The following is a 24,390-nucleotide window of genomic DNA, read 5'->3' as shown; positions in this document are numbered from 1 at the left end:
AATTACGCGGCACATCACATAAAATGATACAGCAAGCCACATAAGGTGACATGACGGGCCACGTAAAATGAAGCGGGACATCACATAAAATGATGCGGCCAGCCACATAAAATGATACAGCGAGCCACGTAAATGATGCGGCGAGCCACATAAAATTATGCGGCGCATCATATAAAATGATACAGCGAGCCACATAAATGATGTGGCGAGCCACATAAAGTGACATGACAGGCCACATAAAATGATGCGGCCAGCCACATAAAATGATTCGGCCAGCCACATAAAATGATGCGGCCAGCCACATAAAATGAAACGGCACATCACATAAAATGAAGCGGCACATCACACAAAATGATGCGGCGAACCACATAAAATGATGCGGCACATCACATAAAATAATACAGCGAGCCACATAAATGATGCGGCACATCAAATGATACAGCGAGCCACATAAATGATGCGGCACATCACATAAAATGATACAGTGAGCCACATAAAGTGACATGACGGGCCACATAAAATTAAGCGGCACATCACATAAAATGTTTTGGCGGGCCAAATAAAATGATGCGGCACATTACATAAAACGATACAGCGAGCCACATAAGGTGACATGACGGGCCACATAAAATGAAGCGGCACATCACATAAAATGATACAGCGAGCCACATAAATGATGCGGCGAGCCACATAAAATGATGCGGCGAGCCACATAAAATGATGCGGCGAGCCACTTAAAATCATACGTCCAGCCACATAAAATGAAGCGGCACATCACATAAAATGATACAGCGAGCCACATAAATGATGCGGCGAGCCACATAAAATGATATGGCGAGCCACATAAAATGATGCGGCGAGCCACATAAAATCATACGTCCAGCCACATAAAATGTTGCGGCACATCACATAAAATTACGCGGCACATCACATAAAATGATACAGCAAGCCACATAAGGTGACATGACGGGCCACATAAAATGAAGCGGGACATCACATAAAATGATGCGGCCAGCCACATAAAATGATACAGCGAGCCACGTAAATGATGCGGCGAGCCACATAAAATTATGCGGCGCATCATATAAAATGATACAGCGAGCCACATAAATGATGCGGCGAGCCACATAAAGTGACATGACAGGCCGCATAAAATGATGCGGCCAGCCGCATAAAATGATGCGGCCAGCCACATAAAATGAAACGGCACATCACATAAAATGAAGCGGCACATCACATAAAATGAAGCGGCACATCACACAAAATGATGCGGCGAACCACTTAAAATGATGCGGCACATCACATAAAATAATACAGCGAGCCACATAAATGATGCGACACATCACATCAAATGATACAGCGAGCCACATAAATGATGCGGCACATCACATAAAATAATACAGCGAGCCACATAAATGATGCGGCACATCACATAAAATAATACAGCGAGCCACATAAATGATGCGGCACATCACATAAAATAATACAGCGAGCCACATAAATGATGCGGCACATCAAATGATACAGCGAGCCACATAAATGATGCGGCACATCACATAAAATGATACAGCGAGCCACATAGAGTGACATGACGGGCCACATAAAATTAAGCGGCACATCACATCAAATGTTTTGGCGGGCCAAATAAAATGATGCGGCACATTACATAAAATGATGCGGCGAGCCACATAAAATGATGCGGCGAGCCACATAAAATGTTTTGGCGGGCCAAATAAAATGATGCGGCGAGCCAGATAAAATGTTGTGGCCCTGAGTGGATGTAACCAAAGGGTGGACATGATGTAACTCAGGCCTGTCATATGATGGAAAGTGGTCAGTGTTTCTGCTGCTTGCTCCCTTGGCAGGCCTCTCTGCACAAACACACGGCCTAGCGGAGGGGGATTGGGGGGGTCTAGGGAAAAGAATAGTCCACATCAAAAGGCCACATGTGCTCCCAGGGGCCTGCTGAAGACCCTCGGTGTTGAAGAGGCACAATGGCGGCACAACAATTGTACTTCCCATCAGCCAGGTGCTGCAGGACTTTGCTGTTTTCTTTTGCTTTTCCTGACCGAGACGCTGCAGCCAAACCACCGACAGTATTTGCTTCATTCTACTTTCTTCCAAGAACTTCTCCTTTTCAGGAAACGGGGACACATTTACATTTGCATGGCGGCGTACGGGAACAGCACGATCCGTCTGAAACTCCAGTCACGTCAAGGGAACCCAAAAAATATGCTTTTCAGCACCAAACTCTTGTTTGTTTTTCATCAAAACAAAAGAAGATGTTCTGAACTATCCATTATAAATATACAGGAAGGTTCTCCGGTCCTAAGATGGGGACTTTTTGTTCATGCAGAACCTGGACCGGTGTAGAAAACACAGCAACACAAAGATGACATACAAGAACTGGATGAGGTGTGAATGCTCCAATGCTGAAGATGAAGTGAATTGCTGACAGAATGTAGTATGAATGTATTGAATAGTTTAAATGTTGAAGAGTTTGAATTTCCAGGAAAACCGGGATTTGGTTCGGAACTTGGGAAAGTGTTAGTTTGAATGTCCAGGATGAGTGGAATGTGTTGATGTTGGAATGGTTTGAATAGGTTGAAAAATGTGGGAATTGTGCAACTTGGATTTTAATTTTAATGGGAACTTCCTGGAAATTTTGGGAATTTTGGGAAAAACGGGATTTAAAAAAAAATTTGTTAGGAGCATGAATGTCCTGAATGAACTAAATTGATTGGTGTTGGACTTCTTTAAAATCGGTCAAGAAATATTGAAGTAGGAACAGTTTTTAATTGAAAAATGGTATTACGGAATTTCAGGAAAACTGGAATTTTTCCAGTTCCTAAACCCACTTGTTTTTTTGTCCTGACTACGTGGAATGTTTTGACAGTGGAACGGTTAAAGTGGGTTGAAAAATGTGAAAGGAGTCATCGCACTAAAAAAGGTTGGAAATTAGGTTGGACAAAAACAGGAATACCTGGAAATTTGTTAAATGTGGAAAAATGGTTGTTTGAATTTCCAAGATGAATTGAATGTGCTGAAGGTGGAATGGTTTAAATCTGTTGAAAGATGTGGGAACTGTGGAAGTTTAAAAAATTGACAATTCATTTTGAATGGGGAAAATGTCCCTGAAAACTGGGAATTCTTCGAAATCCGGGAATTTGTTTTAATTGTTGAAGGAGCGCACACCATTCCTGAACATGCTGAATATTTTTGGAGTTGGAACTGTTTGAATGGGGTGAAAAATGTGGGAATTGTGGAACTTTGAAAAATATCCCAATTATTTCAATGGGAATTTCGTGGAAATTTGGGAATTTTGGGAAAAGCGGGAAATTTTGGGAAAATGTTAAAAGACTTGAATGTTCTGAATGAGTTGAAATTGTTGGTGTTGGAATTTTTCCAAATCGGTCGAGAAATGTTGATGTAGTAACATTTTTAATTGAGAAATTTTATTAAGGAATTCCTGGAATTTCGGGAAAACAGGGAATTTTTCCAGTTCGAAAAACAACTTTGTTTTTTGTCCTGATTAAGAGGAATGTTTGGACTGTGGAACTGTTGAAGTGGGTTGAAAAAATGTGAAAGGAGTCATCGCACTAAAAAAAGTTGGAAATTACGTTAGACAAAAACATGAATTCCTGGAAATTTGTTAAATGTGGAAAAATGGTTGTTTGAATTTTCAGGATGAATTGAATGTGTTGAAGATGTAATGTTTTAAATCGGTTAAAAATGTGGGGATTGTGGAAGTTTAAAAAATGAACCATTCCTTTTGAATGGGGAAACTGTCCCTGAAAACTGGGAATTCTTCAAAATCCGTGATTTTTTTCAAATTGTTGAAGGAGCGCACACCATTCCTGAACATGCTGAATATTTTGGAGTTGGAACTGTTTGAATGGGATGAAAAATGTGGGAATTGTGGAACTTTGAAAAATGTCCCAATTATTTAATTGGGAATTTTATGGAAATTTGAGAATTTCGGGAAAAGCGGTAATTTTTGGGAAAATGTTAAAAGACTTGAATGTTCCGAATGACTTGAAATGGTTGGTGTTGGAATTTTTCCAAATCGGTCGAGAAATGTTGAAGTAGTAACATTTTTAATTGAGAAATTGTATTAAGGAATTCCTGGAATTTCGGGAAAACAGGGAATTTTTCCAGTTCGAAAAACCACCTTATTTTTTGTCCTGATTAAGAGGAATGTTTGGACTTTGGAATTGTTGAAGTGGGTTGAAAAATGTGGAAGGAGTAGTCGACAGAAAAAAGGGTCAAAAAAGGGTTTGAAAAAAAGGGAATTCTGGGAATTCCTGGACTTTTTTTTAACTTGTAAAAATGATAATTTGAATGTCCAGGATGAATTGAATGTGTTGAAGGTGGAATGGTTTGACATCAGTTGAAACATGTGGGAATGGTGGAAGTTTAAAAAATGGACAATTCATTTTAAATGGGGAAAATGTCCCGGAAAACTAGGAATTCTTAGAATTCCAAGAATTTTTAAAAAATGTTGAAAGAAAGCACAGCATTCCTGAACAGGCTGAATATTTAGGAGTTGGAACTGTTTGAATCGGGTGAAAAATGTGGGAATTGTGGAACTTTGTAAAACGTCCCGTTCATTTAAATGGGAATTTCATGGAGATTTGGGAATTTCTGGAAAAGCGGGAATTTTTGGGAAAATGTTAAAAGACTTGAATGTTCTGAATGAGTTGAAATTGTTGGTGTTGGAATTTTTCCAAATCGGTCGAGAAATGTTGAAGTAGTAACATTTTTAATTGAGAAATGGTATTAAGAAATTCCAGGATTTTCTGAAAAAACGGGAATTTTTCCAGTTCAAAAAACATTTTGTTTTTTTGTCCTGATTAAGAGGAATGTTTGGACTGTGGAACGGTTGAAGTGGGTTGAAAAATGTGGAAGGAGTAGTCGACAGAAAAAAGGGTCAAAAAAGGATTTGAAAAAAGGGGAATTCCTGGAATTAATTTTTACTTGGAAAATTATAGTTTGAATTTCCAGGACAAATTAATTGTGTTGAAGGCGGTATGGTTTGAAATCAGTTATACATTTTAGGAATTGTGGAAGTTTAAAAAATGGACGATTCATTTTGAAAACTGGGAAATCTTGGAAATCCGGGAATTAAAAAAAATTATTGAAGGAGAGCACACTATTTTGAACAGTCTGAATATTTTGGAGTTGGAACAGTTTGAATGGGATGAAAAATATGGGAGTTGTGGAACTTTGAAACATGTCCCATTGATTTCAATGGGAATTTCATGGAAATTTGGGAATTTTGGGAAAAGTGGGATTTTTTTGGAAAATGTTAAACGACTTGAATTTTCTGAATGAGTTGAAATGGTTGGTGTTGGAATTTTTCCAAATCGGTCGAGAAATGTTGAAGTAGTAACATTTTTAATTGAGAAATGGTATTAAGGAATTCCAGGATTTTCTGAAAAAACGGGAATTTTTGCAGTTCAAAAACCATTTTGTTTTTTTGTCCTGATTAAGAGGAATGTTTGGACTGTGGAACGGTTGAAGTGGGTTGAAAAATGTGGAAGGAGTAGTCGACAGAAAAAAGGGTCAAAAAAGGATTTGAAAAAAGGGGAATTCCTGGAATTTATTTTTACTTCAAAAATTATAGTTTGAATTTCCAGGACAAATTAATTGTGTTGAAGGCGGTATGGTTGGAAATCAGTTATAAATTTTAGGAATTGTGGAAGTTTAAAAAATGGACAATTCATTTTGAAAATTGGGAAATCTTGGAAATCCGGGAATTTTAAAAAAATATTGAAGGAGAGCACACTATTTTGAACAGTCTGAATATTTTGGAGTTGGAACAGTTTGAATGGGATGAAAAATATGGGAGTTGTGGGACTTTGAAAAATGTCCCATTGATTTCAATGGGAATTTCATGGAAATTTGGGAAAAGAGGGATTTTTTTGGAAAATGTTAAACGACTTGAATTTTCTAAATGAGTTGAAATGGTTGGTGTTGGAATTTTTCCAAATCGGTCGAGAAATGTTGAAGTAGTAACATTTTTAATTGAGAAATGGTATTAAGGAATTCCAGGATTTTCTGAAAAAACTGGAATTTTTCCAGTTCAAAAAACATTTAGTTTTTTTGTCCTGATTAAGAGGAATTTTTGGACTGTGGAACGGTTGAAGTGGTTTGAAAAATGTGGAAGGAGTAGTCGACAGAAAAAAGGGTCAAAAAAGGATTTGAAAAAAGGGAAATTCCTGGAATTTATTTTTACTTGGAAAATTATAGTTTGAATTTCCACGACAAATTAATTGTGTTTGAAATCAGTTATAAATTTTAGGAATTGTGGAAGTTAAAAAAATGGACAATTCATTTTGAAAACTGGGAATTCTTGGAAATCCGGGAATTTAAAAAAAATTATTGAAGGAGAGCACACTATTTTGAACAGGCTGAATATTTTGGAGTTGGAACAGTTTGAATGGGGCCCTGCGATGAGGTGGCGACTTGTCCAGGGTGTACCCCGCCTTCCGCCCGATTGTAGCTGAGATGGGCTCCAGCGCCCCCCGCGACCCCAAAGGGAATAAGCGGTAGAAAATGGATGGATGGATGGATGGAACAGTTTGAATGGGATGAAAAATATGGGAGTTGTGGAACTTTGAAACATGTCCCATTGATTTCAATGGGAATTTCATGGAAATTTGGGAATTTTGGAAAAAGTGGGATTTTTTTGGAAAATGTTAAACGACTTGAATTTTCTAAATGAGTTGAAATGGTTGATGTTGGAATTTTTCCAAATCGGTCGAGAAATGTTGAAGTAGTAACATTTTTAATTGAGAAATGGTATTAAGAAATTCCTGGAATTTCGGGAAAACCGGGAATTTTTCCAATTAAAAAAACAACTTTGTTATTTTTCCTGACTAAGAGGAATGATTTGACAGCAGAACGGTTGAAGTGGGTTGTAAAATGTGGAAGAGTAGTCGACAGAAAAAAGGGTAAGAAAAAGGTTTGAGAAAAAAAAAAGGGAATTCCTGGAATTTTTTTGAACTTGGAAAAATGGCTGTTTGAATTTCCAGGATGAGTGGAATATGTTGAAGGTGGAATGGCTTGAATCGGTTGAAAAATGTGGAAATGGTGGAAGTTTGAAAAATGGCCAATTCATTCTGAATGGGAAAAAGGTCCAGGAAAACCGGGAATTCTGGGAAATCTGGGAATTTGTCAAGGGAAAGCCCGCGATTGCCGAATAGGCTGAACAGTTTGGAGTTGGAACAGTTTGAATGGGATGAAAAATGTGGAAGGTAGAGCGCGCCAAAATCTGGAGAAGAAGAAGAAGAAGAAAACAACTTTGGAGCATTCACACAATTAGATTAAACTGTTTTAAATTAAAAAAAACTCCCAATTTTTAATGATGATTGTTTAGCTTGAAGACTGAAAGGAGGGAGTGTGAATAATGAGAGCACTATGGCATGTTCAAACAAACCATCTTAATGATGCTTGCGGCATTTGAGCACCTTTGAAGCTTGCATACAACTGGAGTTTATTGGCATCTTCTCTGCCTTCTTAACTCCACTTCTTTACACCTTTCATGAGGTCTACTTTCACTTCACTTCTCGCTGTCCTTTTCTTTGACACACTGCCATCAGAAGAGTATACTTAGGAGAGATAACCAGAGGAAAAAAGGTAACTAAAAAGTCGGAAAGTGTTGCCAGTAGCGTTGTCTCGATACCAATACTTCGGTACCGGCACCAAAATGTATTTCGATACTTTTCTAAATAAAGGGGACCACAAAAAATGTTATTTTCTTTATTTGAACAAAAAATGTTAGTGTACATGAAACATATGTTTATTATTGTCATTTAGTCCTTAAATAAAATAGTGAACATACTAGACAACTTGTCTTTTAATAGTAAGTAAACAAACAAAGACTCCTAATTAGTCTATGTAGTAACATATTGTGTCATTTATACACCTATTATTTTGTACACATTATGAGGGACAAACTGTAAAAATTGATTATTAACCTACTTGTTCATTTACTGTTAATATCTGCTTATTTTCTGTTTGAACATGTTCTATCTACACTTCTGTTAAAATGTAATAATCACTTATTCTTCTCTACTTTGATACTTGACATTAGTTGTGGATGATACCACACATTTAGGTATGGATCCGATACCAAGTAGTTACAGGATCATACATTGGTCATATTCAAAGTCCTCATGTGTCCAGGGACGTATTTACTGACTTTATAAACATAATATGAGTTTAAAAAAAGGAAAAAAGATTTTGTGACGATAAAAAATATCGATGTAATCATAGTAGTATCGACTAGACACGCTCTTGTACTTGGTATCATTACAGTGGATGTCAGGTGTAGATCCGCCCATGGCATTTGTTTACATTGTGACGGGGGTGAGCTATTGTATCCTCCTACGGTGTGTAGTGAAGCATGTTTAGCTATTCCCCGTCCTCCAGTGATAATGATACTTGTAAGAAACATACTTTATTTGTCGCCATGGAGGCCAGGATTAGTGATTTAGAAGTAGCTAAAACACTGTGGATGGACGTTAGCCGCTAGCTAGCTATCCATGTCTTAAAGCAGCTCTTCCTGAGAGTGTTTCAGTGTTATAACTTCACCTTTATCTTGACTTTTTACACCAAAATGCGTCCATTCTCCCTTTTCTGTCTACACACTGTGTCTGCTTGTAAGTACTCTGTGTGTGTGCGCTGCCCAACATGCTCCTCTGCTCGTAAAACCAGCAATGTCACCACGTGACGACGCACCTTCATGCCTGTAAAACCAAAAGAATTGGGAACCCATCCATTTTCTACCGCTTGTCCCTTTCAGGGTCAGGGGGGTGTATTCGGGCGGTATGCGGGGTACACCCTGGACAAGTCGCCACCTCATCGCAGATAGACAGAACCGGTACTTTTCAAACAGAGTATAGTACCGTTTTTGATTCATTAGTTCCGCGATACTATACTAGTACTGGTATACCGTACAACCCTATATTGTGATATATATCGTTATCGCAGGAGGCTGCAATATATATTTGAGGCCATATTGCCCAGCCCTATGACCGTTAGCTGTAGTCCAGTGTAGTCCAGTAGTCAAAGGCCCATCCCCAGTTAACTTAAAGAAATACACATAAGTACTGTATGTGCTTTCAGGTGTTCCTCAACCTGCATGGGGGCCATGTTTACCTAGCAGTCTCCAACATTACACTGACTATTTTACTACAACTCCTTGCAGACTGCTGTGCTATTACTCAATTTTAGAAGGGCCAGGCTACATGAACCCTCCACTTCCTACTGTGTGTGTGTGTGTGTGCACTTGTCTCACCGTCCTTGTGTGGACATACACTTGATAAACCACCCTTTCTGTGAGGATCTTTTGACTTGTGAGGACATTTGCCTGGTCCTCACAACTACAGAAGTAAAATATTTTTTTTAATTTGTGTGTTTTGCATTCTGAAGTGAGGTTGCAACTAGGGATGTCCGATAAATGTTTTAAAATTTAATTATTGGTATCGTTTTTTTTTATTATCTGTATCGTTTTTTTTTGTTTTTTTTTGGTTTTTTTTTATTAAATCAACATAAAAAACACAAGATACTTACGATTAGTGCACCAACCCAAAAAAAATATTATTGGTATGGTTTTTTTTAATTTTTTTTTATTTTTTTTAATTAAATCAACATAAAAAACACAAGATACTTACGATTAGTGCACCAACCCAAAAAAAATATCGGTATCGTTTTTTTTTTTGTTTTTTTTTTAATTAAATCAACATAAAAAACAAGATACACTTACGATTAGTGCACCAACCCAAAAAAATATTATCGGTATCGTTTTTTTTTTTTTTTTTTTTTTTTTTTTAATTAAATCAACATAAAAAACACAAGATACTTACGATTAGTGCACCAACCCAAAAAAAATATTATCGGTATCGTTTTTTTGTTTTTTTTGTTTGTTTTTTTAATTAAATCAACATAAAAAACACAAGATACACTTACGATTAGTGCACCAACCCCAAAAAAATATTATCGGTATCGTTTTGTTTTTTTTGTGTTTTTTTTTAAATTAAATCAACATAAAAAACACAAGATACTTACGATTAGTGCACCAACCCAAAAAAAATATTATCGTTATCGTTTTTTTTTTGTTTTTTAAAAAAAAAAATTTATTAAATCAACATAAAAAAACACAAGATACACTTACGATTAGTGCACCAACCCAAAAAAAATATTATCGGTATCGTTTTTTAAAAAAAAAAGTTTAAATTTTTTTTAAATCAACATAAAAAACACAAGATACACTTACAATTAGTGCTCCAACCCAAAAAAAACTCCCTCCCCCATTCACACTCATTCACACAAAAGGGTTGTTTCTTTCTGTTATTAATATTCTGGTTCCTACATTATATATCAATATATATCAATACAGTCTGCAAGGGATACAGTCCGTAAGCACACATGATTGTGCGTGCTGCTGCTCCACTAATAGTACTAACCTTTAACAGTTAATTTTACTCATTTTCATTAATTACTAGTTTCTATGTAACTGTTTTTATATTGTTTTACTTTCTTTTTTATTCAAGAAAATGTTTTTAATTTATTTATCTTATTTTATTATTTTTTTTAAAAAGTACCTTATCTTCACCATACCTGGTTGTCCAAATTAGGCATAATAATGTGTTAATTCCACGATTGCATATATCGGTTGATATCGGTATCGGTAATTAAAGAGTTGGACAATATCGGAATATCGGCGAAAAGCCATTATCGGACATCCCTAGTTGCAACTCTCTACTCCCATCTAGGGCTAGATATATATTTTTTCATCATTCTAGCTATAGTGGAAAGGGGGGCCCTCACAACCTACTAACTAAACGTGGGTCCACACAAAGTAGGCAAGACATGTATGTGTGTGTGTGTGTGTGTGTGTGTGTGTGTGTGTGCGTGCGTGTGCGTGTGCGTGTGTGTGTGTGTGTTTCATCTCTGGGTGGGATGTTGTAAGACACAGGTGTCAAACTCAAGGCCGGGGGACAGATGTGTTCATTTTATTTGGCCCTGGAAAGCCTGGAAATAATATGTATCAATAAAATACTGTAACTGTTCTTACTAAATGCATTCTTTATTTCTATTTAGGGAGAAAAAATATATATGTACTCCATGTAATCACAAATTATGTTCACTTAAATATTGTCTAATTAGGCAAAAATATATGATCAAACATTCAAACCATTTTTTTCAATAGAAATAAATACTAATAATAAAGATTTCAAAGCAAGTTATCCGTCACATTGTGCAATGTAAAAGTAGCAATAGATTTCATGGTCAAATTGTGAAATTTACTGTGGTTTTTACAGCATTTTTCTCTAAATGAAAAAAACTTTACTTTTTTTTACTGTAATAAACTGTGGTGCCGTTTTGGCATTTGCAGTAATACACTGAAAAATCTACACGTGTTGATTTGCGGTAAAAAACAAAAAACAAACTGGCAGTTCAGGTGCCAAAATGTTTCAGTTTTTTAATTTACAGTAAAAAAAAAAACATGTCAATTTTACAGTAAAAGTCTGGCAACTGAGCTGCCTTTTTTTTTTTTTTTACCATAAAAACAGCAGTACTGTTTTTCCATTTACAGTAATATACACTACATTGTGAGGTGAAATTGAGGTTACACGGTATACCGTATTAGTATAGTACCGCGATACTAATTAATCATATTCGGTACTATACCGCCTCTAAAAAGTACCGGTCCTCGCCCGTATATTATATATTTTTTAGCATCACAAAATCTTCTTAGATTTTTAAAAAATTCATATTATGTTTATAAAGTCAGTAAATACGTCCCTGGACACATGAGGACTTTGAATATGACCAATGTATGATCCTGTAACTACTTGGTATCGGATCCATACCTAAATGTGTGGTATCATCCAAAATAGGGATGTCCGATAATGGCTTTTTGCCGGTATCCGATATTCCGATATTGTCCAACTCTTTAATTACAGATACCGATATCAACCGATACCGATATCAACCGATATATGCAGTCGTGGAATTAACACATTATTATGCCTAATTTGGACAACCATGTATGGTGAAGATAAGGTACTTTAAAAAAAATAATAATAATAAGATAACTAAATTAAAAACATTTTCTTGAATAAAAAAGAAAGTAAAACAATATAAAAACAGTTACATAGAAACTAGTAATGAATGAAAATGAGTCAAATGAAGTGTTAAAGGTTAGTACTATTAGTGGACCAGCAGCACGCACAATCATGTGTGCTTACGGACTGTATCCCTTGCAGACTGTATTGATATATATTGATATATAATGTAGGAAGCAGAATATTGATAACAGAAAGAAATGGGGGGAGGGAGGTTTTTTGGGTTGGTGCACTAATTGTAAGTGTATCTTGTGTTTTTTATGTTGATTTAATAAAAAAACAAAAAAAAACAAAAAAAAAACGATACAGATGATAAAAAAACGATACCGATAATTTCCGATATTACATTTTAACACATTTATCGGCCGATATTATCGGACATCCCTAATCCAAAACTAATGTAAATTATCAAAGAAGAGAAGATTATTATGATTATTACATTTTAACAGAAGTGTAGATAGAACATGTTCAAACAGAAAATAAGCAGATATTAACAGTAAATGAACAAGTAGATTAATAATCCATTTTTTACAGTTTGTCCTTCATAATGTGTACAAAATAATAGGTGTATAAATGACACAATATGTTACTGCATACGTCAGCAGACTAATTAGGAGTCTTTGTTTGTTTACTTACTACTAAAAGACAAGTTGTCTAGTATGTTCACTATTTTATTTAAGGACTAAATGACAATAATAAACATATGTTTCATGTACGCTAACATTTTTTGTTCCAATAAAGCCAATTATGCAATTTTTTTGTGGTCCCTTTTATTAAGTAAAGTATCGAAAAGCACCGGAAAGTACCAAAATCAAAATCAATTTATTGCAACTTACCATATTTCTTTTACATTTTAGTTTAAAAAAAAAAAAAATTCTAATAGAATGCATTTAAAAAATGGTGTAATAATAGCATTCACTGTTAGACGCGGCCCTCTGGGGCCAAACATAACTGCGATGTGGCCCTCAGTGAGAACCACTTTGACACCTCTGATGTAAGAAATGTGGTTTTGACTTACAAATGTTGTTTTTTTTTCAAATTGGGTTCTGAGAGCGACCGATGGAAGAAATCAATGCATGCTGACTCAAAGACGCTCAGACATGCTTTAGCTTTACCGTCCTCCAATACATCCCAGTGATGATAATCAACATGCTCCAGTAAGCAATAAGCATATACTGTAAATATCCTCTTTTCCAACAGCGTCATTAGCATTTCTAAGAATAGATCCATTGTAGGACTTTCTTTCTTCACTATTCCATATTATCTACTTCTTGCCTCAGCTCACACAAAGCCAGCACAAAAGAGCTGCGGGCAGATAAAGTGCGCCCGCCCACGTCTATGTGGAGCATGGGCAGTGTGGAAGAGCCTGAGGATCTCCTAGTAGGACTGTCACAGCTCCTGATCGTCAGGAACAGAGTGAACTCTCTTCGCTGAGCTCACCTGCGTTTATTTCATTATTTATCTGCGGACCACTTTAGCCCGCCAGTGGGACGCTGGGGTGGGAGAAACCCTTGAAATGGCTCCGGTGACACTAAGCAGGTGCTCGCGTTATCACCCGGCGTGATTACATGGGTGTCACGGCGTGATGTGGAGCCAGTTGGCGTTCAAGACATAAATGATGCACAATGCCAGAAATAAGTCCACTAACATTCCAGTTCAGTTCATTAAATGGTACTATAGACCGGACTATAGAGCGCGGAATATGAGCCGCACCCACTAAATTATTAATAAATATTAATACTATAGACCGGACTATAGAGCGCGGAATATGAGCCGCACCCACTAAATTTCAGAAGAAAGAAAATATGTTCCGTATATTAGCCGCACTGGACTAAATTGGTTTAGTTATATTGTAAATCTTACAAACATTACAAACGAGTAGAAAGGCTATGGACGGCTAGAAGACCAAACGGCAACTGTACTTGCAGTTTAAAAAAAACGTTTAAACAGAAGGGCAATGGAGCCCCTTTCGGCAATGCTAACGATGCTCGCTTCATTACCCTACTGTAGAACATACAAAAATGCATGAACATGCTCCTACAGACATCACAAATGGGATGGTTTAGTAAGTAAAAATGTTTTTAGTTATATTGTAAAACGTACAAACGTTGCTTGGAATGGTAATTTAAGATTCCATACGAGTAGGAACGCTATGGACGGCTCGAATACGGAACGGCAACTGTACTTAGTTTTAAAAAAAAAGTTTAAACAGAAGCTTACTGCAGCATCCTGCAGTAAGCAAACTTGTCCAACAGATGGCGTCATAGCACAGGCAATAACACACCTAATCAGTGTGTTTGCTTGTTGTTTTTTTAGCTATTTACTTAATTGCCACGTCAGCAAAGACAAATCCATAAATTAGCCACACCGTTTTATAAGCAAAAGTAGGGGCTTATATTCCGGAATTTACGGTACTTTGGGCCATCAAATGCATATTTTTTGCACATTTTCCGACAGATTAATCACTGCTCACACTAAGCAAAGGTACTGAATAAGGTACTAGGTAATGCGGCAATTTTCAACGCCAACAAAACAATTGACTCAAAAAAACGCTCCAATGTAAGTTAAGTAAGGTTCCACTTTTCCAAAACGGTGCTACCTTGATGCCAATACACATTGGCTTTGCTATTGACATGCTACTGATTAGCATTAGCGATTTTACACAGCAGTTTCAACACCTCCAAGTTTGTTGTACCGGTAGTTTTTAGTGCTTCCATAGCGAGTCTACTGACAGATAGAAGTAAAAACTTTACACTACTTTATACTAGAAATGGCAACAGTGGAGGATGAATGTCCCATAACAAGAAGACAAGACAAAAAGAAGAAGCTTATCGACTACGGACTACAATGGCGGACGCAAGCAAATTTTCAGGACTTATGCACATCCTGAATACACATCAGCAGGTACCAACAGGTACGAAAAGTTGGTTTTGCATAATATTGCAAAACAAAACGCCATATCATGTCTCCTAATAGGTGCCATTTTGGGGTCCTTACACACACACCATAATAATACTGTATGTTGAAGCACAGTACGTCTGACTATGGTCGCCGTAATGCTCTGCGGTCCATCAAGCGGTGCGGCTTCGTAGCTTACTAAAACATAATCGATGCTAACATGCTATTTAGGCTAGCTTTATGTACATATTGCATCATTATGCCTCATTTGTAGCAATATTTAAGCTCATTTAATTTCCTTCACTTATGTGTATTTCGTCTACTTCCCCATGTCTCATGACACATTATCTGTATGTAATATTGGCGGCATGTCTGATAGTTGTTAGTGTGCCATGTTGTTCCAGACCACAGCAAACGTTACCCAGCTTGCAAAGATTGTAATAAATCCACTAGAAGATGTTTCCTTTAACTTGGACACACACTTTGGCCATTCTAAGTCAGTCATTTCCAGGAGTTATCTCACCCTCTGAGAAGTTGTACTAATGTTTTCCAATGTTGCAAAAATGTGTAGAATAAATATTACATTTCAACATTTCTGTCAACGAAGATTTGTGTCAGCCTGCAACACATGGTCATTTTGATAGTAGGCTAATATAGCTAATATGGACACTTACATCATGTGTTGCCTTCATTATAACACTTACATAAGACTTTTAAAGTCATTTTGATAGTAGGCTAATATAGCTAATATACACATTTTCATCATGTTTTGTCTTAATAATAACACTTATATACAACTTTTAAAGTCATTTTGATAGTAGGCTAATATAGACACTTACATCATGTGTTGTCTTCACTATAACACTTATATAAGACTTTTTAAGTCATTTTGATAGTAGGCTAATATAGACACTTTCATGTTTTGTCTTCATTATAATACTTATATACAACTTTTAAAGTCATTTTGATAGTAGGCATATATAGCTAATATAGACACTTACATCATGTGTTGTCTTCATTCTAACACTTATATAAGTCTTTTAAAGTCATTTTGATAGTAAGCTAACATAGCTAATATAAACACTTACATCATGTGTTGCCTTCATTATAACACTTATATATGACTTTTAAAGTCATTTTGATAGTAGGCTAATATAACTAATATAGACACTTACGTCTTGTACTGCCTTCATTATAACACTTATATAAGACTTTTAAAGTCATTTTGATAGTAGGCTAATATAGACACTTACATCATGTGTTGCTTTCATTATAACACTTATATAAGACTTTTAAAGTCATTTTGATAGTAGGCTAATATAGACACTTACATCATGTGTTGCTTTCATTATAACACTTATATAAGACTTTTAAAGTCATTTTGATAGTAGGCTAATATAACTAATATAGACACTTACATCATGAACATTGATTGATTGATTGATGTGTTGCCTTCATTATAACACTTATATAAGACTTTTAAAGTCATTTTGATAGTAGGCTAATATAGCTAATATAGACACTTGCATCATGTGTTGTCTTCATTATAACACTTAAGACTTTTTAAAGTCATTTTGATAGTAGGCTAATATAGCTAGACACTTACATCATGTGTTGCCTTCATTATAAAACTTATAAGACTTTTAAAGTCATTTTGATAGTAGGCTAATATAGACACTTACATCATGTGTTGTCTTCATTATAACACTTATATAAGACTTTTGAAGTCATTTTGATAGTAGGCTAATATAGACACTTGCATCATGTGTTGTCTTCATTATAACATTTATAAGACTGTTAAAGTCATTTTGATAGTAGGCTAATATAGACACTTACATCATGTGTTGTCTTCATTATAACACTTATATAAGACTTTTGAAGTCATTTTGATAGTAGGCTAATATAGACACTTGCATCATGTGTTGTCTTCATTATAACATTTATAAGACTGTTAAAGTCATTTTGATAGTAGGCTAATATAGCTAATGTACACTTACATCATGTGTTGCCTTCATCATGCAACTTATATAATACTTTAAAGTCATTTTGATAGTAGGCTTCTATAGCTAATGTACAGTTACATCATGTGTTGCCTTCATTATAACACTTATTTAACTCTTTTAACTTTTTCACGGCTCCAGACCGATTACTTTTTTGTATTTGTGGTCCAATATGGCTCTCTCTACATGGACTCATATTAAACCTGTAAATGGCTGAATGTATTATTTTCTTACACATACATGAAATGATCGGGGTTTAGAAACTTTCAAAAGACCTTGCGAGGTCCGAGGAGGGCCATTGTCTCGCCTCTTTATGATGACAACGCCACCTGCTGATGTCTAATGAACACAGGTGTATAGAAGTTAGGTTGAGGGTACCTTGAAGTCCACAGACAGCTGCGGCGTGTACTCCAGAGTCCACAGAGCCCGGACAAGCCTCGCCAAGTGCTCCGTGACCTCCCCCTTGGCGAAGCGGCTCTCCCCGGTCCTCACCGCCCCGCTCAGGTCCCACTTGTACCTCTCCAGCCCCAAGTACTCGGCCAGCAGGTCGGTGTTGCTCAGACACTGCACCACGGCGTTCATGAAGCACGTGTTCCCGTGGTTCTTCACGCCCAGCACGCCCGGGGTTTTGTCCCCGTATTGGCGGAGGAGTTTCTTGGCCGCCGGGGCGTCCTCCTGGACGAGCGCCGAAGTGGCGCCCAGCGTGCAAGGTGCGCCGTCCCCGAAGCCGCCGTCGTCGTCCTCCGCGTCCCGCGTGTCTCCCAAGTGGGTGAAAGTCAGACTTTTGAATATTCGGTTCATAAAACTCCCCACGGACTTCAGGGATTTCTTCCGGAAAAGCTTGACGGGTCTCGGCTTCTTCTCCTTACGCTTCGCCTCCTCCTTCGACGCGGGCATTTCCTGCGTGGCCGTGTCGCGCCTCTCCATGGCGGCACTCCGCTGCTCTCAATGCCGTCGCCGGTGCGCCACTTCCCCGCCAGCCTCCCGCCAGGAAGTGCGCCCAGAGGTGACACTACCGTCGCCGTCACAGCAGCTCCGTGTTCTCCTCCGCGCCGCCACGACACCTTCCGCGTCCATCCCGGCACTTTACCGAAGGCTTTCTTCTTTTATCACCACGACTGTTCGCCGCCACAGGACACGACGGGAGCCCCGCTTTGAGCTCTGACAGCCCGGCTCTCCCCTTCCCAGACTGCCAGCCTCCTCCCACTTCCCGGCACATATACACCCACTTGACCGTTAATTACAGCCATTACTGACTTCAAATTAGGCGGGGGGGAGGACCGATACATTATCGACAGTAACGATACCAGGTGCAGGTGTTTTTAAATTTTGTATTTCTATTTATTGTTTTAATTGCTTTTACCCTTTAAAATCGTTTTTAATCATATTTATTTGTATATTGGTTTTATATTTATTTATTTTGTTTTTATTCAGTCATTGGTGGAGCTAAAGGCCTACTGAAATGAATTTTTTTTATTTAAACGGGGATAGCAGATCTATTCTATGTGTCATACTTGATCATTTCGCGATATTGCCATATTTTTGCTGAAAGGATTTAGTATAGAACGACGATAAAGATTGCAACTTTTGGTATCTGATAAAAAAAAGGCTTGCCCCTACCGGAAGTAGCGTGACGTAGTCAGTTGAACATATACGCAAAGTTCCCTATTGTTTACAATGATGACCGCATGAAGTGAGAGAGATTCGGACCGAGAAAGCGACAATTTCCCCATTAATTTGAGCGAGGATGAAAGATTTGTGGATGAGTAAAGTGCAAGTGAAGGACTAGTGGGGAGTTGAAGCTATTCAGATAGGGAAGATGCTGTGAGTGACCTGATATTCAGCTGGGAATGACTACAACAGTAAATAAACACAAGACATATATATACTCTATTAGCCACAACACAACCAGGCTTATATTTAATATGCCACAAATTAATCCTGCATAAAAACACCTGCGTGTTTGTTATGCTAACTCCTAGCTCCTATGCTAGCTCCTAGCTCCATAGAACACGCCAATACAATTCAAACACCTGATCAACACACACAATCACTCAGCCCAAAAGACCGTTCACCTAACCCAAGGTTCATAAAGCTTATATATTTTAAAAAAGTTACGTACATACGCAAAAAAAAGTTGCGCACATACGGTCAAGCGATCAAATGTTTAGAAGCCAAAGCTGCATACTCACAGTAGCACGTCTGCGTCTTTGTCATCCAAATCAAAGTAATCCTGGTAAGAGTCTGTGTTGTCCCAGTTCTCTACAGGCGTCTGTGTGTTGGAAGTCAAAAGTCCTCCTGGTTAGAGTCTCTGTTATCAGAGTTCTTCCATCTTGACTGCATCGTCCGGGAATGTAAACAAAGAAGCGCCGGCTGTGTACTGTTGTTGCTGACTACATTCGAAAAATACGTCCATTTCGCACCGACAACTTTCTTCTTTGCTTGCTCAGCTTCTTTCTCCATAATGCAATGAACATAATTGCAACAGATTCACGAACACAGATGTCCAGAATACTGTGGAATTATGAAATGAAAACAGAGCTTTTTCGTATTGGCTTCAATGTGGAAGGCATACCCGTGTTCCCCGGGCTACGTCACGCGCATACGTCATCCTCAGAGGCGTTTCGAACCGGAAGTTTAGCGGCAAATTTAAAATGTCACTTTATAAGTTAACCCGGCCGTATTGGCATGTGTTATAATGTTAAGATTTCATCATTGATATATAAACTATCAGACTGCGTGGTCGCTAGTAGTGGCTTTCAGTAGGCCTTTAAGGATAGTACCGTATTTTTCAGACCAGGCACACCAGTCATCAATCAAGACCATTGAGTGTCTTTATAACCGCACCTTGAAAGTTCTAGACAAGAAGAGTATACGATATCATCATTGCCAAATTTTAACCAAATACAATATTTTAAGTTTTACCAATTTTATTTTGTTGCACACAGTCAAACTGGTTTTTAAATGCTTGCATAACTCTGCTCCCCAATTGCTCTGCAAGGCAATTACAAGACTGCAAAGTGGTACCAGATCTACCACCCGAGCAGTGTCAAAAGGCAACTGTTGTGTTCCATTCCGTAGAACATCTTTTGCCCAGACTGCCTTTTCAATAAAAGGACCACAACTATGGAACTCTTTACCGGACACTTTGAAAAGTAGACCTGCACTTGTCACTTTCAAAAAACAAACAAAATTATGGCTAGTTGAGCAACAATCGTGTTCCCATGTTTAGTTTTTACTCATTTTTACTAATTGGTTTTTATCTAGTCTGCACTTTGTCTGTGTTATTATTATTATTATTGGCTTTTATCTAGTTTGCACTTTGTCTGTGTTATTACTATTATCATTATTATCAACTCACTCTATTTTTTATTTTCCTATTTTAATGATGTTGGATCTGTGTTGTTGTTGTTGTTGTTGGGGACAAGTGTTGTAAATTAGCTTTGGCTACAAACACTGTGATGCATGCATCGGATAACTGTTTCAGATGTCTATGTTTTTGTATCTGTCCCTATTTCAAATAAACCTCTATAATAATAATAATAACTATAAGTCGCAGTTTTTTTTCATAGTTTGGCCGGGGGTGCGACTTATACTCAGGAGCGACTTGTGTGTGAAATTGTCAGGCTTGGTAAAAAGGATAGGACTCAGATGCAGAGTAGGGAACTTTGACCGGCTTTTATTTTGGCAGCTTCCTTTCACCTCCAAAGTCAAGGAATACAATATCTATATCAGGGGTCACCAATGCGGTGCCCGCGGGCACCAGGTAGCCCGTAAGGACCAGGGGCCGTACTTATCAACGAGTGCCGTTTTACACTTAAGTCCTGAGAATTTGCGAAATTTAGTCCTACTCTCAAACTTAAGAATAAAAGCTTTTTATCAACGTTCTTAAGTCTAAGAATCACTCCTACTCTCCACGATATTTAAGAGACCTTCAGAGGTGTCTTAAGTGGTTAGGAGTTGCCAGCAGGGGATGGCACTGAGGCGAGAACGACGTGCGCGAACGTTCAGGGAACGGAACAATGTTTTGTTTTGTTTTTTATGACGAGCAGCTGATCAAACGGTATCGTTTAGACAGAGCGGATATTATTTTTGTCACAGATTTAATACTTTTCGATTCCTTGTTGATTTCTGCATGTGTCTGCAGTGGGCTAGTATATATAGAGCCACCCACACCAGTTTCAAATTAGTTGCCTAATTAATGAATTGGAAAGAAAATGTTATGACAGTAGCGTATGTGTGTGGCCGTGAGGTGAGTGACGTCAGTGAGTGTGTGGGCGAGAGAAGAGAGGGAGCGGTAGCGTGAGTGCCGGCGGGGACTAGTTTGTTTTGTATTATTTTGTAGTTTATTGTCAAAATATACACTCCCATTGTCCACTTAAATATTTCCAAGATATTTCTTTATTCTTAGACAACGGATTCCCTTCCGTGATTGGTCATTTGTATGGAAACAGAAATGACGTCACCTAAAATTGCGTTTACGGCACATAGTAATGTCGTAATTCAGCTTTGAGTGTGACACTTAAGATTCAGTCCTACACTTCGCTGAAAGTGTGAGTAAGACGCTTGATAACTAACTTTTAAGTGCAGCTTTCAGCGAAGAATTTATTTACTCTTAAGTCAACTCTTAGCAGACTTCTTAGGAGTAATTCTAAGAAGCTTGATACGTACGGCCCCAGATGAGTAGCCCGCTGGCCTGTTCTAAAAATAGCTCAAATAGCAGCACTTACCAGTGAGCTGCCTCTATTTTTTTAATTGTATTTATTTACTAGCAAGCTGGTCTCTTTTTGGCCGACATTTTTAATTCTAAGAGAGACAAAACTCAAATAGAATTTGAAAATCCAAGAAAATATTTTAAAGACTTGGTCTTTACTTGTTTAAATAAATTCATTATTTTTTTTACTTTGCTTCTTATAACTTTCAGAAAGACAATTTTAGAGAAAAAATACAACCTTAAAAATGATTTTAGGATTTTTAAACACATATACCTTTTTACCTTTTAAATTCCTTCCTCTTCTTTCCTGACAATTTAAATCAATGTTCAAGTAAATGAATTTTTTTTATTGTAAAGAATAATAAATACATTTTAATTTAATTCTTCATTTTAGCTTCTGTTTTTTCGACGAAGAATATTTGTGAAATATTTCTTCAAACTTATTATGATTAAAATTGAAAAAAATTATTCTGGCAAATCTAGAAAATCTGTCAAATCAAATTTAAATCTTATTTCAAAGTCTTTTGAATTTCTTTTAAAATTTTTGTTCTGGAAAATCTAGAAGAAATAATGATTTGTCTTTGTTAGAAATATAGCTTGGTCCAATTTGTTATATATTCTAACAAAGTGCAGCTTGGATTTTAACCTATTTAAAACATGTCATCAAAATTCTAAAACTAATCTTAATCAGGAAAAATTACTAATGATGTTCCATAAATTTTTTTTTAAATTTTTTCAAAAAGATTCGAATTAGCTAGTTTTTGTCGTCTTTTTTTTCGGTTGAATTTTGAATTTTAAAGAGTCGAAATTGAAGATAAACTATGTTTCAAAATTTAATCGTAATTTTTTTCGTGTTTTCTCCACTTTTAAACCGTTCAATTAAGTGTAAATATCATTAATTATTAATAATAACATAGAGTTAAACGTAAATTGAGCAAATTGGCAATTTCTGGCAATTTATTTAAGTGTGTATCAAACTGGTAGCCCTTCGCATTAATCACTACCCAGGAAGTAGCTCTTGGTTTAAAAAATGTTGGTGACTCCTGATCTATATTAACCAAAAAACTAATCGGCGAAAAAGTTTTCAAAAAATAGGAACAACCGAAAATCACTCAGAACGGAGGAAAACACAAAAGCAAAGACGAACTATAATTGGCGCCGTATATGCTATTAAATGTATTAACAAAAAAACGCTCCAACAGGAGGAAGAAACAACAGCTATGAAAATTTCTACACTATGTAATCTAATAAACTTTAACAAAAATAGTCACTCAAAAATTTGAGGAAAAAATGAAAAATAACTGATAACTCACCACTTTGGCTGAATAAACTCAATAACAAAAAATCACTCTGCTGAGGAGGAAGAAAGGAAAACTCAAAATAGCCACAAAAGGGATTCAAGATCAAGGAACATAAGCACGAGACTAGGCAAGGCATGGACATGGGCATGGATGCTAGAGAGCACGAATAAACGAGACAATCTGGCACAGAACAAAGGGAGGAGTGGGCTTATAAGACACATGAGGGTAACAGGGAACAGGTGGAAACAATCAGGGAACAGGGATGACGTCAGACTGATGACACAAAAGGAAGGGCAAGTGACCTGAAACGAGAGGAGAGTTACTTTTCAAACTAAAACATGCAAATCACAAGACAGAAAAAACCAAGACAAGACATCCCTCACCGCGGTGTGACAGAAATTATTAACACATTAGCGTAAAATATCAAATAATATTATTGATCTCATTCACGTAAGAGACTAGACGTATAAGATTTCATGGGATTTAGCGATTAGGAGTGACAGATTGTTTGGTTAACGTATAGCATGTTCTATATGTTATAGTTATTTGAATGACTCTTAACATAATATGTTACGTTAACATACCAGTTGGTTATTTATGCCTCATATAACGTACACTTATTCAGCCTGTTGTTCACTATTCTTTAGACATTTTAAATTGCCTTTCAAATGTCTATTCTTGCTGTTGGCTTTTATCAAATACATTTCCCCAAAAAATGTGACTTATACTCCAGTGCGATTTATATGTGTTTTTTTCCTTCTTTGTTATGCATTTTCGGCCGGTGCGACTTATACTCCGGAGCGACTTATACTCCGAAAAATACGGTATTTGAATCTTGTTTTGAATATTTTTGTGCAGCACTTTGGAAACACTTGTGTTGTTTAAACGTGCTATATCAATAAAGTGGATTGGATTGGATTAGGGTTCCTTTACTTTTTTTTTTTTTTACTTTGGGGCCTAACGGGACTGAGGGGGTTTTGGGCAGTGTTTTTTGGTCGGTGTAGTTTGTTTGAATTTCATTTAAGAAACAAAAAAGAAAACTGAGAAACAAAGCGTTTTTCTTTTTTCGGTGTCGAAGAGCACCCACATACACGAAAATATATGTGTGCTTCTTCTACAGTCATTTATTACGAAAGTTAATTTATAGATATTAATCATGAAATGCTGTTACTATATCACTGCTAATAAAAACTGTGATGATATATTTTACAGACAGACAGAAAGTTGCAGGAATGTACACATTATCCCATGCTTACATCTCATTGTGCAACATGTGGATGTTTTAAGGGGCACTAAAACAGCCCTTTGAGACACTTGTGATTTGGGGCTATATAAATAAA

At 37.0% G+C, this 24,390-nt stretch overlaps 1 protein-coding gene across 2 annotated transcripts in view; it reads right to left on the bottom strand.

Annotated features, from left to right (window-relative positions):
- usp43b (ubiquitin specific peptidase 43b) overlaps window positions 1-18,234 on the bottom strand; it is a 197,385-nt gene extending 179,151 nt beyond the window's left edge. For both annotated transcript variants that reach the window (XM_062037413.1, XM_062037414.1), the window contains exon 1: window positions 17,414-18,234. In XM_062037413.1, coding sequence (XP_061893397.1) covers window positions 17,414-17,962 — 549 coding nt within the window. In that variant the 5' untranslated portion in view covers window positions 17,963-18,234. The remainder of the gene's footprint in view (window positions 1-17,413) is intronic.
- Between the last annotated feature and the right edge of the window lie 6,156 nt (window positions 18,235-24,390).

Source organism: Entelurus aequoreus, linkage group LG25, assembly GCF_033978785.1.
Source record: "Entelurus aequoreus isolate RoL-2023_Sb linkage group LG25, RoL_Eaeq_v1.1, whole genome shotgun sequence".
Lineage (NCBI taxonomy): Eukaryota > Metazoa > Chordata > Actinopteri > Syngnathiformes > Syngnathidae > Entelurus > Entelurus aequoreus.
Note: the sequence above shows the minus strand (reverse complement) of the source record. Positions and strands in the feature narration are given on the sequence as shown.